This window comes from Myiozetetes cayanensis, unplaced genomic scaffold (assembly GCF_022539395.1).
Source record: "Myiozetetes cayanensis isolate MyiCay16 unplaced genomic scaffold, myiCay2020 scf22, whole genome shotgun sequence".
NCBI classification, from domain to species: Eukaryota; Metazoa; Chordata; class Aves; order Passeriformes; family Tyrannidae; genus Myiozetetes; species Myiozetetes cayanensis.
The window spans coordinates 1,137,496-1,152,549 of NW_026087434.1; the positions used below are offsets into that span (position 1 = coordinate 1,137,496).

The 15,054-nt window shown below is 67.4% G+C and overlaps 4 protein-coding genes across 8 annotated transcripts; 2 read left to right on the plus strand and 2 right to left on the minus strand.

The window, feature by feature from the left end:
• The first annotated feature begins 419 nt into the window (after positions 1 to 419).
• On the plus strand, positions 420 to 2,008 carry TSPAN10 (tetraspanin 10). Its single transcript, XM_050319620.1, has 3 exons — positions 420 to 482; positions 811 to 1,403; positions 1,702 to 2,008. The coding sequence occupies exons 1-3, from the start codon at positions 420 to 422 to the stop codon at positions 2,006 to 2,008; spliced, it is 963 nt and encodes a 320-aa protein (XP_050175577.1).
• A 499-nt stretch (positions 2,009 to 2,507) lies between these two features.
• PDE6G (phosphodiesterase 6G) lies at positions 2,508 to 5,937 on the minus strand. 5 transcript variants are annotated; one of them, XM_050319445.1, is made up of 6 exons: positions 5,907 to 5,937; positions 5,225 to 5,469; positions 3,714 to 3,802; positions 2,894 to 3,122; positions 2,776 to 2,816; positions 2,508 to 2,682 (listed from the first exon to the last, which is right to left on the minus strand). In XM_050319445.1, the coding sequence occupies exons 4-6, from the start codon at positions 3,037 to 3,039 to the stop codon at positions 2,606 to 2,608; spliced, it is 264 nt and encodes an 87-aa protein (XP_050175402.1). In that variant the 5' UTR covers positions 3,040 to 3,122; positions 3,714 to 3,802; positions 5,225 to 5,469; positions 5,907 to 5,937; the 3' UTR covers positions 2,508 to 2,605. The 5 variants fall into 5 exon arrangements, with proteins under 5 accessions (XP_050175402.1, XP_050175401.1, XP_050175405.1 ...); XM_050319444.1 differs by lacking the exon at positions 5,907 to 5,937 and having other exon boundaries at positions 3,714 to 3,872; positions 5,225 to 5,351; XM_050319448.1 differs by lacking the exons at positions 5,225 to 5,469; positions 5,907 to 5,937 and having other exon boundaries at positions 2,894 to 3,095; positions 3,714 to 5,092.
• Positions 5,938 to 6,093: 156 nt separating this feature from the next.
• On the plus strand, positions 6,094 to 8,294 carry CCDC137 (coiled-coil domain containing 137). Its single transcript, XM_050319442.1, has 6 exons — positions 6,094 to 6,347; positions 6,732 to 6,862; positions 7,038 to 7,266; positions 7,527 to 7,609; positions 7,719 to 7,798; positions 7,917 to 8,294. The coding sequence occupies exons 1-6, from the start codon at positions 6,115 to 6,117 to the stop codon at positions 8,121 to 8,123; spliced, it is 963 nt and encodes a 320-aa protein (XP_050175399.1). The 5' UTR covers positions 6,094 to 6,114; the 3' UTR covers positions 8,124 to 8,294.
• A 1,560-nt stretch (positions 8,295 to 9,854) lies between these two features.
• Positions 9,855 to 14,206, minus strand: GPRC5C (G protein-coupled receptor class C group 5 member C). Its single transcript, XM_050319135.1, is given in 6 exon segments — positions 9,855 to 10,621; positions 10,790 to 10,815; positions 10,818 to 10,932; positions 11,144 to 11,238; positions 11,946 to 12,975; positions 14,137 to 14,206. Coding segments are annotated over 5 exon segments (1,275 nt in total). The 5' UTR covers positions 12,952 to 12,975; positions 14,137 to 14,206; the 3' UTR covers positions 9,855 to 10,588.
• Positions 14,207 to 15,054: the final 848 nt, after the last annotated feature.

Consider the following 15,054-nt stretch of genomic DNA (forward strand, 5'->3'; position numbering starts at 1 on the left):
CCCCCGGCCCCGCGCCCGCCGCGCGCGCGTTCCGCCGCACCAAGGTTCCTACCCCGGTGCAACCGCAGCGCTCCCCCCGTGCCTCGGTGTCACCGCCAAAAGGGTCCCCCGTGTTGCCTCGGTGTCACCAACAAATCGGTCCCCCATGCCGCCTCGGTGCCACACACACAGATGTCCCTCCCCGTGACGCACCGCCCGCTGTTTAGTTCCGCACGCAGGCAGTGCCCTCGGAGGCCCCCCTTCCCCCCCGGTGCTGTGGGACGGGGGAGATCGGGCCCAGCTGTGGGGGTGCGGGGGAATCGGGCCCTGCTGTGGGGGTGGGATCGTGCCCAGCTGCGGGGCGGTACCCACAGCCCCATTTAAGCCCGCCCGCAGCCCCTCACATGATGGGAGTGTGACTGGGGGCCAGGCACGAGGCCATGGCGCTGAGCAGAGCCCGGCTGTCCCAGCCCCACGGGGAGAGCACCCGGCTGCTGCCCCAGGTAACGCCAGGGCCCCCAGTCCCCTCCCACGGGACCCCCTCCCCCTGCCCCCACATCCCCCGGGTGCTGGCTCTGTGCTGCATCCCACCTCCCTGGGGGCCTCCACAGGGATGGATCTGGGGGTCCCTGTCGGGGCAGGGTCTCTGGGGTGCACCCCTGTGCTCCCCGTGTGCTCAGCCCCCTGTGAGAGCAGGCATGGGGTACCCTGCTTGGGCGTGCTCAGCAAGGGGGTGCAGGGTGACCCCCGAAGGCTGTGACAGTCTGGCTGTGGGATGGGGTGCAAGGGGATGTGTCTGGGGGGCTGAGAGTGGCTCCCCTGTCCGTGCAGGTGTCCAGGCTGGCGGAGCTGCCCCCCTCCTCCTGCTCGGATGACGATGCTGACGCCGTCTCGCTGCCGGGGGACGCGGCCGAGCAGGACCCCGGGCTGTGGTGCCCTGTGCCCCCCAAACCCAGCACCTTCAGCCGCTGCGTGCGCTACCTGGCCTTCCTCTGGAACCTCCTCTTCCTCCTGCTGGGGCTGCTGCTCCTGGCCCTGGGGATCTGGGGGCTGCTGGCCAAGGCCTCCCTGCCCGGGGGGGAGCGTGGGGCGCGCCTGGGCTCGGACCCCATGCTGCTCTTCGTGCTGGGGGGGCTGGGGGCCAGCGCCGTGTCCCTGGCCGGCTGCCTGGGCGCCCTCCGTGCCAGCCCCTGCCTGCTCCGCTCCTTCCTGGGGGCCCTGCTGGCTCTGGCGGGGCTGGAGGTGCTGGGGGGGCTGCTGGTGCTGCTGGCGCGGCGGCGGCTGCGGGACGGGCTGAGGGACCTGCTGCTGCTCTGCCTCCTGCGCTACCAGGATGATCCTGACCTGCAGTTCCTGGTGGACGAGGTGCAGAGGAGCCTCCAGTGCTGCGGCCTCGGGTCCTACCGTGACTGGGAGAGCAACGCGTGAGTGGGGGCTGTGGGGTGAGCTGGGCGAGACCGTTCCTTCCACGGGGCTGAAAACCCTCTGCTCGTGTGGGACACCATCCCTGCCACGGGGCTGAAAACCCACCCTGTTCGTTATGGGGTCTGTGCTGGGGACTCACGTTTGGGGTGGTGGGAGCCCCGCAACAGGGCGTGAAAGAGAGGGATGAGCCAGGACCCGTAGCTGGTGTCCAGCTCTGTGTCTGGGGGGCACGGGGAGACCCCATCCCTGCCCCCCCAGATGTGTGTGGACCCACATGTGCCCATGTCCACCCCACAGGTACTTCAACTGCAGCGCGCCGGGGGCACAGGCGTGTGGCGTGCCGGCCTCGTGCTGCCAGGACCCTCTGGAGAGCGGCTCCGTGCCCAACGCCCAGTGCGGCTTCGGGGCTCTGGCGCTGGGGCCGGCAGCGGCGGGGGCCGTGGTGCACGTGGGGGGCTGTGGGACAGCTCTGGGCGCGTGGCTGAGGGGCCAGGCCGGGGCCATCGCCGCCGGCGCCGCCGCCCTGGTGCTGGTGGAGGCCGTGGGTGCCCTCATGGCACTGAGGGTGCTGGGGGATGTGGCGGCTTTCCGGGTGTGGGGATGAGGGGTGGGGCATGCTGGGGGGTTTGGGAATGTGGGGGGGGGGGCTAGTCCAGCCCAAAATGGACCGTGTCAGAATCCTGAACCTGTCCCTGTCCTTGTTCATCTTGCTGGCGTGGCCGCCCTGGTGGAGGCTGTGGGAGGCTCCATGGCACTGAGGGGCACTCAGGGACATGGTGGCTTTCTGGGTGTGGCAGTGAGGGCATCAGGGGGTTTGGGATATGTGGGGGCCTGGTCCAACCTCAAATAAACCTTGTCAGATGCCTGAACACATCCATGTCCAGTCCATCCCCCCATCTCCACCAGCACGGCCATTAAGGGTATTCAGGGTCAATGTGACACTGGGGATTTAGGGATATGTGGGGGGCTGGCCCAGCCCACAATAAACCCTTCCATTCACCTGAACCCCACCTCTGTCTTGTTCGTCCCCCCCCATGCCATGGGGAGACACTTTCCCCCCAGCCCCACAAATGGTGACACAGCTCCTGTGCTCGTTTGGGGTTTCAGGATTTAATTTTTCCAAGCAGAGCCCCACTGTACAGATGGAGCAGCCTCTACCTACACAGCACTACGGAGTGACCCAGCCAGGCCTGCCCCAGTCCTAGATGATGCCGTACTGAGCCAGCTCGTGCAGCTCCAGGTGGCTGAAAGCTTCCCAGGGACAGATGACGGTGATGTCTGGGGGGAGGAGAGGACAGAGGTTGTGGTACTGTAACCCCCCCTCCCAGCCCCTGACCCTCCCCTGCCAAGGAGGGGATGGGACCCCCATACCTGTTCCCAGCCCTTCCATGCCTGGGATGTCGTCACCAAACCTGCAGGGAGAGAGGGATTGTCTGGCCTGACCCCCAGGCAGACCCCCCCCACCGCCCCAGGGCCTGTCCCCACTCACCCCTGCACCCCCTTTTTGGGGGGTTTGCTTTTGAACTGCCTCGTCTGCCTCTGCTTGAACTTGGGGGGTCCCTTGCGGGGGGTGGCGGGACCCCCGGTCACCCTCGTGGCCGATTTCACCTCCAGCTTGGGGGGCTCCAGGCTCATGGCTGGGGGGGGCTGGCAGCCAGCCCGGGCTCACGGCGTTCCCTGCGGATCCGGCCCTGCCGCGGGACAGCTCCTCACACCTGCTGGAGGGGGAATGGGGGCACCAGCTTCTCCTTCCACCCCGTGCCCCCATTCCCACCCTGTTCCCAGTTGGCTCTGCGGAGCCCCTTCCCCTCAGTGCTGACTCAGCCCAGCTCATCCCGCTAATCCCCTTTCTCTAAGGCAGGGAAGGGCGTCATGGGGGGCACCAGACTTGCTGCCACCTCTGGGACTGTTCCTTCATCCCGTGCACCCCATCCCAGCATGGATTTGACACGTGGGACCCCCCATGGAACTGCCAGGACACCCCCCCAGCTCACCTCGAGGTCTGTGCTGCGGTGGGCAGCAGCATGGTTTGGGCGTGGTGGGCACCCCAGGCTGGGCAGGGGGAGCAGAGGATGCCCCATGGGCTCCATCCCTCTGCCAGGCACCAGGAGCAGGAATTCTGCAGCTCAAGACCTGGCTCTGGCACAAGGGGTTCAGCCCCGCTGCAGAGCTCAGGAGCTGGGCACAGGCCTGGGAAGGAGGATCTGACCCAGGGAGATGCCTGGGTGTTCCTGAATGATGTTCCTGAACACAGGAGTAGCAGCAAAGCAGCCCCGTGTCCCGTCCCATCCCAGGAACCCCCGACTCACACAGTCCCGCGGTTCCCGAGGCCAGCGCCGCTCCTTCCGTCCCACAGCCCGGAGATGCTCTGGGGGGCTTTTCGGGAGGGAGATTTATCCTGCCCAGGGGTAATAGGATTATTTACCTCCCTTCTCTCCCAAGGGGTAATCCAGTGTCCTTCCCCTGCCCTGGATGGTGAGGGGGTGTCGGGATTAGTCCCACTGGGACAGGCCGTGCCCAGCCGGGTGGCAGATCCCACACAGGGTGATCCTGACTCCTCTCCTGGGGGATCCCCCATTCCCCAAGAGACTCCCTCAGTGCCCCTCGATCCCAGTAGGAGGGATGGCACCCCAATCCCAGTCTCCCTCCCGGCCCAGGTGAGGGTCCTGGCACAGGAGGTGCCCTCCCAGCACCACCCCTGCCGGTGCCACCACAGGACACGACCCGGCCGGAGAGGGTCCGGCAGCCCCTGCCCACGGCCGGTGTCGCTCCAAAGCTTCCCTAATCCAGCACTAAAGCAATTAAAAACAGAATAATCTCAGCACACTTTAATTGAACTTCAGCCCCTGCCACTAATTGCAATTAGTTGGGCTCCAGCAAATGGGATTAGAGGGGATCCAGGAGTGTTTTCCATGGAGAACCAGGCACTTCCCTGGCAGAGAGTAGGGCCTGTCTGTTAATTTGGGTTCATTAGTGGGTGACACTCAAGTGCTCGGTGGGCCCTTGGGAAGCTCATCCTGGGATGATGGGGGGGTCCATGGGGGTCCTGCTGGCTGTGAGTCCCTCAGGATGGGGGGGAGGGGTGTTGTACCAAGTTTATGGGGTTTGAAGATGGAGGCAGAAGGAATCAAGGAAGGAAAGGCACCATGGAGAGCAGGATGTGACACCAGGGACAGTGTCCTCGACATGAGGTTGCTGCTTCCCACGTGCTCGGGGCCACACGCTGCCCCTCACGAGCCCTTCCCACGGAGCAGCCCCTAAGAGGCTTACGGGGAGGGGTCCAGCACAGCCCCCCCGGCTCCCTACATCACCAGGGCACGGCCAAGGTGCTGAAAATCCCCTCAAGGTGCTTTAATTCCATCCAGGAGTGTGAGGAGGAGGAGGGCTGGGTGTGAGGGGCCGCCCCAGCCTGCCCTTGGCAGGGATTTGCCATCCCGGGGGGGGAAAACATCCAGCTCCCGGGAAATCCAGGGCTCAGGACAGGCCTGAGCTGCTGCCTGTCCCCAAGGGCAGCATCCTCTGTGGCAGGAGGTGACATGGCCTGGAGTGACACCCTTGGGATCCCGTGCTCAGCACACACCAACAAACACCATAAACGATCCCAGCCCAGATCCCTCCACCCAGTCCAGAGCGGCGGCCCCGGGGGTGTCCCCCACTGGTTTGGGGGACCTGGGTGGGGGGGTCTCAGTCTTTCTTGGAGCGCAGCCTGATCTCCATCCTGAGGATCATTTTGATGTTCTCATCCTCCACGTGCTGCTCCACGGCCTCCAGGGCCCGGGTCCCCCCGTCCTGGTGCCGCTGCAGCAGCTCCTCCACGTACCCCACCCACACGCAGTTGGGGCAGCCGGTCCCGCAGCAGTGCGTGGGCGGGGGGGGCAGTGCGGGGTCTGCAGGAGGGACCCCCCCATTGCCTCCGGGGGTATCTGTGCTGCTGTCCCTCCCTGGGGTGTCCGAGGAGCTGCTGCCCTTTCCTGGCGTGTCCGAGAGCTGGCGGAGGCTGGAGGTGTTGGGGGGGTGGGGGCGTGGGGTCCTTTCTCTGGGCACCCCCCTGGTGCTGTTTGGGGGCTGCAAGAACAAGACCCCCCCCTGCTCATGCCAGTCTGGGTGACACGGAGGGGGGACAGCCCTGGCTGCTGCACCCCCAACCCAGCCCCGGGACCCCCCTCCCACCACCCCAGTAGCTCCCCCTGGCCCCTCTCAGCACCCCCATATCTTCCCCTAATCCCCAGCCCTCCACCCCATCCCCAGCAACCCCTTGCTCTTCCCACAGCCCCCTCGTCCCAACACCCCTTTGTCCCTCCTCAGCCCCCACCCACCTCCATCCCCATCTTTTCCCCTCCTCAGCCTCCACCCCATCCGCAGCACCCTCCTGATGGTCCAGCACCCCCGTGTCCCCCACACCTCACCCCCAGCACCCTCTTGTCGCTCCCCGGACCCGCCGTGTCCCCCTGTCCCCCTCACCCGGACCCGCCGTATCCCCCGTGTCCCCCTGTCCCCCTCACCCCCCGATGCGGCCCCGCCAGGCCCCGCGCCCCCCGCAGCAGCATCCGGCCCCGCCCCCTGCCCGAGTGACAGCTCCCTCAGCCAATAGGAGCCCGGTATGGACAATGGGGCGGGAGTTAAGGGGTGGGAGAGACCAATAAGGAGCAGGGGGCGGGGCTGCAAATTCGGAAGGGGCGGGGGAGCGGCCACGTGAGGAGCGGCAGGGACATGGCGCGGGCACCGGCACCGGGACCCGCCCGGGGACCGCGGCAGAGACCGGCACCCAAACGGGGACAGAGACCGGGATCGGGGCAGAAACAGGGCCGGGGACCAGGACAGGGACAGAAACCGGGACCGGGACAGAAGCCGGGACAGGGACAGAGACCAGGACAGAAACCGGGAGCGGGACAGAAAGCGGGACCGAAATCGGAACATGGACAGGCCGTCCCGCGGCGCAGCAGGTCAGTGCACTCGGGATCCGGTCGGGATCGTGCCTGGCTCGCTCCCGTTTGGGGACATGGACTCAGGGGTGTCTCGGGCGTTCTATTCTCAGAGCCTGGGTCCTGGTCTCTCCCTGTGCCCGGGTCCCGATGTCTCCCCGTGGCTGGTCCTGATCTCTCCCCATGCCTGGGTTCCAGTATCCTGCTGTACCCAAGTCCTGATGTCCTTCCGTACCTGGATCCTGGTGTCCTGCCATGCCCAGGTCCCATGTCTCAGTGTCCAGGTCCCACCGTCCCGGTGTCCCAGTGCCTGTGTCTTGGGATTCCATCCTCCAGATCCCGCTGTCCCAGCCTCCAGGTCCCGGTGCTTCCCTGCAGGCCTCTCACTGTGCTCATTCCCTGCAGGAAGGAGAGGAAGGTGGACAACATGAAGCCCAAGCACCCCGAGGAGCAGGAGATCCCGTTCCGCCTGCGGGAGCTCATGCAGAGCCGCGAGGCCATGAAGCGCCTGGGCCCTGGGAAGAGGAGGGCAGCAGGTGGGACACGGAGATGGCCCGAGCAGGTGGCCCAGGGCCTGTCCCAGGAGCCCATGGCACAGCTGGATCCTGCCATGGACCCTCCTCCTCCCTCTGGTGATGTCCCAGCCCTGCCCTGGCAGCAGGAGGGGCTCTGGGCTGTCACTGCTCCAGTAACATCCCCCGTCTCTCCTAGAGAAGAAGCAGCAGCAGAAGCCCAAATCCAAGGGGGCCATCCCGGTGCCCAAATCCAAGGGAGCCATCCCGGTGCCCAGGTTCCGGAGGGGGAAGGGGGAGTCGGAGCACTCCTACATCTGCCGCATGGAGCAGGAGGTGCAGCACGTCCTGTTCCTCGCCGAGAACCAGCTCCAGCGGGAGCCTGAGCGGGAGGACACGGCTCCAGAGAAGTCCCAGAGGAAAAAAGAGTGAGAGCAAGGCCATGGGGGCTGGACAGGGCCAGCCCAGGGCTGTGACCTGTCCCGCTGCTCGCTTCGACAGGGCAGGTCTGGTGTTGGCAGCAGCTGGTGGGGCAGGTGGGGGGCTCTCCATGGATTTGGATCTCTGGGAATGGAGCCACAAGCCTGCTTCACCCTCCTGGAGGGAGAGCTGTGGGATTTGGGGGACTTCTGTGGGGTAGGGACTCACCTCCTTGTTCCCGAGCCCCGGGCATAACGAGGCTCCTCAGGTTTCAGAGAAAGAAGCTGGAAAAAGCTCGGAAGAAGAAAGAGGAGAAGAAGGAGGACATGCTGGAGAAGAGCCTGTTCCAAGGTGGGGCTGAAGTGACCCCCAACCCTGGGGAGGCAGCACATGGAGGGGAGTGGGGAGCTGGATTGGCACATCCTGGAGGGACCTGACTCTGGCTCTGGTTCCCTCACAGACACGGTGGCGTTCGGGGAGGTGGTGACACAGCCACCCACCATCACCTCGCGGCCCCGGGGACAGGGCCCTGCCGAGCAGGTGAGCTCTGGGGGACAGTGCCACCTGGCTACCCGCGGGGCTGGGGTCTCCTCAGTGACAGCTCCTGGCAGCGTGGTCCTGCTGTCTCGTCCTTCATCCTGTGCTGCTCTGCCCGCAGGCTGGACGGAAGCAGCTCCTCCTGACGCCTCGGCTGGGCCGGAGCCAGGTGTCCCCTGCGTCCCCCGCGTCCCCGGTGATGTCCATGGCTCGCTGGCGCATCCTGGAGGAGGAGCGGGCGCGGGTCATCCAGGCCTACAGGGACATCCAGAGGCGGAAACAGCTCCAGCGGGAGCGTTCCCAGGCCGGGCACAGGGCCCCGCACTGAGCCCACCCGCAGAGGCTGCGCTTTGCTGATCCCTCTGCAGGGACCCCGGGACTCGCAGGGGACATTGTCGGGATGCTCTCGTGTTGCTGCCGAGCCCTGGGACACACAGACTGCCCAGAGTGGGGTCTCTGCGGTGCCATGGACCTACTTGGAGTAAAAATGCCGGTGGAAGCTGATGGCATGAGCGTGTCTGTGCTCCCACCCTGCCCGGGTTCCTTAGGGACACTACTGTGCAGGCAGATGGCAGTGCCAGGCGTGTCACTGTCACCGCAGGCTGGGCGAGGTGACAGGACCCTCTGGCGAGGCCAGGACCCTTGTTGCTCAGCCTTGAGGAGACCCCAGTGCCTGGCCATGACCCCTCCAGCTCCAGTCCTCAGTGGGACGAAAGAGAGGCAGTGCTGAGGACATGGAGCATCCCCCAGGGCTCACCTGCACAGGGTCACTTCCCTGTGTTGTCACCGCTCACGGCACTGTGGAGCCCCTGGACTGCGGCCTGTGCCACCCCTGCCCTCAGCACTGCTGCCTGTGTCCCCCCTGGCCCTGGCACACCCCGATGACCCCAGTGCCAGGTGTGCTGCTGCGTCCTCACCACTGCACCCACCCCCACCCTGTGCCACCCGCCCCATCCACAGTGCCCCCGGCTCCGGGCCCCAGGGAGGCTCCGGGGCTGCTCCTGGCGCGGCGCAGCCGTGTCTGCCCTCACCTGCCCGCACAAAGGCCCCGCTGTTCCGTGGCCCCGCCGGCACAAAGCATTCCCTGTTGGAGCGGGGCTGCGGCCGGCGCTGGCGGCACCGGTGGGATCCCGCGCTTCCGGAGGGGCTGGGCATGGGAGGGAGCCACCGGCAGGGACAGTCTCTACCACCCTGCTTTTCGGGTGTCACTGCTGCGCCCCCAGGAAGGTGGACGTGCATTTGTTGGGGTGTCACACGCTGGACCCTGCTCTGCCATGTGCCAGTGGCTGGCAGGAGGGAGCACTGCGGTGATGGTGGCCCTGGGGACACCGAGTGCCTGGCGCTGCTGGGCGATGTCCCTTCTGCCACCTGGCGCCAGGTAAACACGGGTGACAGGTAAACACAGGTGCTAGGTAAACACGGGAGCCAGGTAAACACGGGAGCCAGGTAAACACGGGTGCCCCGGGGGGCACGGCCACATCCCGCTGCAAACACCCGCCTCCCACGGCTGTGTCTCTGAAGCCGGGAGCGTGGGCGTGTGCCAGCCAAGGGCACGCTGGGGACATGGCATGTGCCGCGCTCCTGCCGTGTCCCCTTGTGCGGGCACACCCGTGCAGGGCACACGTGCCCGCTGGCAGCCCCTCCACCACCATCCCAGCTCCAGCTCAAGGAGAGCAGGTCACCCTCCTGCCCCCACAGAGCCATTCCAGCCCTGAATAATTCATGGCACTGATGGCCACAGGCTTCCTGCCCAGAGGAGGAGGAATGGCTGTGGAGGGGAAGGCAATCTGAGCGGGAAAACCGCCCTGACCTTGGCACGTCCTCCGTGCTGCGCTGCCTCCCGCCCGGCAGCCCATCTGCCCTCGGGATTCCAGCCCAGCCGCCCCATCTGGGAGGGCTGGGGGTGCTGAGGGCCCTGCCCTGAGCCCCCCCTTGCTCCCTGTGAGCCCCCAAAAGGGGAACATGGCACTGAGTCCAAAGGCACTGCGGTGGGATCAGGAATGGGGGAGCAGTGGCACACCTGGGGACGCCTCCAATCATGGGCCACCTGTGACAGCACTGTAGGAAAAACCACCTTTATTGGGGTGACCTGAAAAAAAACGGGGGAGAGGAAAAATGACAGAGAAAGCCACAGGGAGGGCGAGGGGCCCAGCCCCCTCCCCACAACCCAGAAGGGTCCCCGAGCCCTGAGGGGGGAAGGCACCAAGGAGGCGGCTGGGACTGTGGGGCCCCAGCAAGGCACTGATCCCCTGGGCCCCCAGCAGCCTCCCTTCCCCAGCAGTGGGGACACTGAGGCAGGGCAGGAGGCAGAGCTGGGGACAGCTTTGTGTCCCCTCACACCCCGTGGTGGGAGGGGGCCAGACCAGCTCAGGGTCCCCAGGGCTGGTGGGGTCACCGTGGAGCTGGGGGCTTGGTGCCGGGGGTGCCCTGGGTGGGGGTCCCACTGGCTCCCCGGCTTCAGAGGGTCCATGGCCTGGGGGGGACGGGGTGTCTGTGCGTCACAAAGGCAGTGGGGGGACAACTTGGGGTGTCCCCATGGGAGCCAGTCCTTGAGGCAGGCCGTGGGGTCCGGGCAGAGCGGGCGGCTTGCGGGTGCCATGGCCAGGTGGGACGGGCAGGTGGGAGCGCTGGCTCTGGGGCCGTATCCGGGCATCCCGTTGGCAGGAACTGGCTCTGGCTGCTGGCCGGGGTGGGATTCACGTGTCAGGGCAGGATGAGGCTTGGCGAGACCTCGGGAGCAGGACGGAGGGGTGGCGGCTGTGCCAGGGCTGCAGGACCTGTGCCACGGGGGCTTCACCACCGGTTCCTGCTGTACGGGGACTGCACCTGCGGGCAGAGCGGGGTGGCACAGCCGTGGCGCCAGGACCGTGGCTCCTGCCCTGGTGCCACGTGCACCCTGACCCACCGGGGGGCTCTGGGTGCTGGGCAGAGCCATCACCACAGCAGGCAGACTTTGCCCCTGCCATGGCCGGGTGCCCACTGCTGTTCACCCACCTGGAAGCTCCGGGTGTCCCGGGGGTGCCGATGTGCCGGGCCTGTGCCGCGAAGGCGTCCTCGGCTCGGAGCGTGGAGCTGGCACTGCCGGGTGCCGGGCTGGTGGAGGCGCGGGGTAGGATCACATCATAGGGACCTTCACTCTGGGGGACAGACACAGGGGGTGTCACCGCACTGGGAACACCCCCAGCTCTGCAGGGTCCCGGGGGAGGAAGGCTCAGAGGGTCCCCAGCCCGTTACAGCAGCCACTGGGACACGGGGGTCATGGTGGCCCCTATTCCCTCACACCCTGTCCCCCATCCCGGTTGGAAACCCGATGTGGCTGCCCCCAGTGCCAGCTGGTGTCACACTCACCATGCCCTTGTGCATCAGAGCCATCTCGGTGGGCTGGTACACGCTGGTGAGCAGCTGCCCGTTGTAGCCGCTGTACGGGGACACCGGTTTCTTGGCTGCCGAGACACAGGGACGGTCACCACGGAGCCACCCCCGCCCACCGGGGCTCCCGGTGCCTCGTTAGCGAGTTTAATGAGCTGACTCAGCAGCTCTGTGCCTTTCCCAGGGGACACTCCTGTCACCAGGGTTGGCACTGCCGCGATCCTGGCGCAGCCCCTGCCTGGCTGCGGTTTGTTATTGTAGGGTCTCTCGCGTGCAGGTGCTGCTCAGGGGGACCCTCCCTGCCCTGTGGGGTGCAGACACCTGGTGCCCACCTGCGATGCCCACTGGGGAGGCTGTCACCACCCCATGTTATTGTAGGGTCTCGCGAGTGCAGCGTGTGCCCGGGGCAGAGGGCCGGGAGCCGCGGGCACCCCACGCCGGGGAGGGAGCACCCAGCGCCTGCTGGGCTCAGCCCAAACTGGTAGGCCCAGCCCGGCCAGTTCTCGGGAACCACAACAGGCGTCAGTCCTTGGCAGGTCACCGCCAGACAGCTCATCACCCACCCACTGCTGCCACCCCCAGTGGGGACATCCCTGAGGGTCCCCACACGTGAGGGTCCCCGGTGCCTGTTGGCAGCTCTACCATGGGGCAAGAGGGTCCCTGGCGAGCCCCAGTGTCCACCAGCAGCCCTGCCACGGTGTGAGAGGGTCCCTGATGAGGATCCCTGGTGCCCACCAGCCCACCACGGGGAAGGAGGGTCCCCGTGAGCCCCAGCACCCACCGAAGGAGGGCTCGTCCATGGAGAAGGCTTTGTTCTCCACGAACATGCTCTGGGACTTCTGCTCCTTCAGGATGGTCTCGTAGCCCACCCCGCGCGTGGGGTAGCCGTCGTCCTCAAAGGCCTGCTCGGGGCTGCGCCGCGTCACGTGCGTCACCTCGGGGATGACGTAGAGCAGGAGGAAGGCGCAGGCGTTGCTGACCAGCGCGATGGCCAACGTGGGGTCATCCCAGCCGGGCTTGTGGCCGGCGCGCCGGTTCCCGTAGAGGTACATGACGGTCCACGCCAACCAGATGGCCACGGAGAGGCCGGTGGTGGCCAGGATGAAGGCGCCGTGCTTGTGCCAGCGGCCGTAGCGGCCGCAGAGGGCCGGCCAGGCCGCGCCGAAGGTGGCCACCAGCAGGAACATGACGTAGATGAGCGCCATGACGAAGTCGGCGTCCGCCAGCTGGCAGGGGTCCGGGGGGCCCTCCTGCCGCGCCACCGTGATGAGCAGCCACTCGGTGTTGATGATGACCTCCACCGAGGCGAGGGACAGGGCCACCGCCAGCGTCACCCAGCCCCGCGGCGCGCGGTTCCGCCGCGCCAGGAAGTTGAGGGCCATGGCGTGCGCCAGCAGGCAGGAGAAGCAGATCCCGAAGAGGACACCGAAGAGGAAGCGGCGGGAGGTGCAGGTGGAGAAATCCGGCCCCACGACGAAGTCAAAGGTCAGGCAGAACAACCCGAAGGTGCCCAGGAGGAAGAAGACCTGCGTGGCCACCAGGCTCTTCTTCTGGGGGTCCTGCACGAAGGGCAGGCTGGCCACCAGCACGATGGTGAGCACGAAGGTGGTCACCACGCCGAGACTGGCCACCGCCTCCACCGCGATGCCCCAGCCCGCCGAGAGGTCGCAGAGGTTGTAGTAGAGGGAGGAGAGGCCGTGGCCGCAGCCCGGGGGCGGGGTGGGCTGCAGGGTGGGCTGTGTGGCCGCCGTGGGGAGCAGGGCCAGCAGCACGGCCGCGGGCTCCATCCTGCACCGCGGCACCCAGGGACCCTGCGGGACACAGCGCGGTCAGGGCACGGTGACCAGAGACACAGATCAGCTCCTGGCTCGGAGCATCCCTGCCCACAGCCCCCCCCAAGCCATCCCACGGCGAGCAGTGAGGTCCCAGGGAGCCCTGAGTGTGCTGGCACAGCTGAGCCCACCCCAGCGAGGCCAGGGAGCTCCAGATGGGGCCAGGCAGCCACGTGTTCCCCATCGACTCCTTGCCTGGAGGTTGGTGGCAGCTGAGGGGAGATCTCTGTGCCCCACATGTTCCCTCCTGACACGGGAATTCTCTGGGGCTGTGCCCATCCCTGACACCGGTGCCAGGAGCAGGCAGCACTGTGCCCGCTGGCTTCCCGGGAACACCGAATGTGGGCCCAGGCTGGATGGCAGAGGTGATACTGCAGGACAGGGCTGACCCCTTGCCTTATCCCTAGCTGCCACCACGTTCCTCTTTCCACTTCTCCTGTCCTGCTTCCCTCCTCTGGCTCTGGGCACTGGCCCAGTGCAGGTCGCGTGTCTGGCCCGCTGGCACGTAGGCAGCCGCAGCCTGGCATGGCACGGCACGGCACAGCCTGGCACGGCACGGGGTCCTGGTGACTGTCCCCACTGCTGCCACTCAGGAGTGGGCACAGGGAAGAGGAGGCAGCAGAGAAGCTGCAGCCCCACTGCTGGGGGGAAGAAACGGGGAGGAGACCCCCGGCAAGGTGACTCCGGGGCCAGGACCCCTTGCTCTCCGAGGGGCACCCCAAACTGGGCACCCCTCGGGCCTCGGGCTGGGGACAGGGACATCCGTACCACAGTCGGACGGAGTCCCCGTGCCCGCGGCTCGGACCGGCTCCGCCCGCACCCCCGCACCCCCGGTCCGGCTCCCCCGCGCTCCCAGCCCAGCTCCTCCTGCAGCTCCCACTCGCTCTCCCCGCACTCTTGTCCCGCTCCCCCGCGCCCTCTCCCCGGTTCCCGCGGCACGCTCCCCCCGCCCGCCCATCCCGCACCGTCCCGGTGTTTCCCGGAGCTCCCGCCCGCTCCTGGCGCCGAAACTCCGCCTGAGCCGCCCCCGACCCTCCGGCCGGAGGAGCTGAGGGGGCGGACGGGTCCCGGTCGCTTCCCGTCGCGGTTCCCGGTGCCCCCCAGCCCCGCAGGGCTCGTCCCCGCCCCGGCCCCGCTCACCGGCCGCAGCCCCCGGTGGCCACCGCTCCGCTCCGCTCCCCCCGTGCCGAGCCGAGCCGAGCCAGCCCCGGTGCCGCCGCACCGTGCGCCTGCCCGGCCCGGCCCCTCCCCGAGGTGCGGCTCAGCCCCAGGAGCGCGGTCGGGGCCGGCCGGGACCTGCCCCGCCGCACCGGGCGGGGGCACCGGGATCCCGCCCCGGAGCATGGAGGGGCTGGGGGCGGGAGCACAGCCCGGGCTGGGGGGTTGGAGCAGGAGGGAGCCCACCTGGTCATCGCTGTGATGAGTCTGTGTGTGTGCAGGGGGGAGGTGTCTCTGTCAGCAGTGGGATGAGTCTGGGGGGAGTCTCAGCCCGTCTCTGCTGAGCGCTGCCCGCTAGGATTGATTCTCAAGGGACAAGGGACAGAGTGGGAGAGGTTGTGTCACCCACACGGGGCCCTGCACCGGCCTCCGGTGGGCTCGGGGGTGGGAGCCGGGAGCGGGGCTCTGCAGGCAGCCCTGCTGTGTGAGGATACACAGGCCTGGAGGGGCCTCCCGGAGGAATGTCAGCTGACGGATAAAGCCGGAGCCCTTGGCAGGACAGCGGGACCCAAAAACCCCAGAAAAGCCCCGGAAAAGCCTTTCCTGCAGAGGGCTTGGGGCCAGGGCAGCCCCAGCCTGGGGGCACCGGCAGGGCTCGGTGGTCCCTGTCCTGATGGGGGTGGTTGTGGCCCTGAAGCTGGGATGGGGCACCCCACAGTCCCCCCATCCATCCCTGGAGCTGGGACAGGGCACCCCACAGACCCTGGGGATGGGGAAAAGACCCAGGAGATTTGGGAACCCCTGGGAGAGGTTCCCAGGCCAGTGCTGCTATTTCAGGAGGGTGAAGCACGAGGGTGAAGGATGCAGAGGAAAGTTCAATGTGCCTCCGGCGGGTCCTGC

Excerpts from the sequence above, each read along its gene's own strand:
- TSPAN10 (XM_050319620.1), top strand. The coding sequence starts at position 420 with ATGGCGCTGAGCAGAGCCCGGCTGTCCCAGCCCCACGGGGAGAGCACC. Across the intron at positions 483-810 it reads GCACCCGGCTGCTGCCCCAG|GTGTCCAGGCTGGCGGAGCT; the intron begins GTAACGCCAGGG and ends CTGTCCGTGCAG. Across the intron at positions 1,404-1,701 it reads CGTGACTGGGAGAGCAACGC|GTACTTCAACTGCAGCGCGC; the intron begins GTGAGTGGGGGC and ends TCCACCCCACAG.
- PDE6G (XM_050319445.1), bottom strand. The coding sequence starts at position 3,039 with ATGAGCCTGGAGCCCCCCAAGCTGGAGGTGAAATCGGCCACGAGGGTG. Across the intron at positions 2,817-2,893 it reads CCCAAAAAGGGGGTGCAGGG|GTTTGGTGACGACATCCCAG; the intron begins GTGAGTGGGGAC and ends CTCTCCCTGCAG. Across the intron at positions 2,683-2,775 it reads CATGGAAGGGCTGGGAACAG|ACATCACCGTCATCTGTCCC; the intron begins GTATGGGGGTCC and ends TCCTCCCCCCAG.
- CCDC137 (XM_050319442.1), top strand. The coding sequence starts at position 6,115 with ATGGCGCGGGCACCGGCACCGGGACCCGCCCGGGGACCGCGGCAGAGA. Across the intron at positions 6,863-7,037 it reads TGGGAAGAGGAGGGCAGCAG|AGAAGAAGCAGCAGCAGAAG; the intron begins GTGGGACACGGA and ends CGTCTCTCCTAG. Across the intron at positions 7,799-7,916 it reads GACAGGGCCCTGCCGAGCAG|GCTGGACGGAAGCAGCTCCT; the intron begins GTGAGCTCTGGG and ends CTCTGCCCGCAG.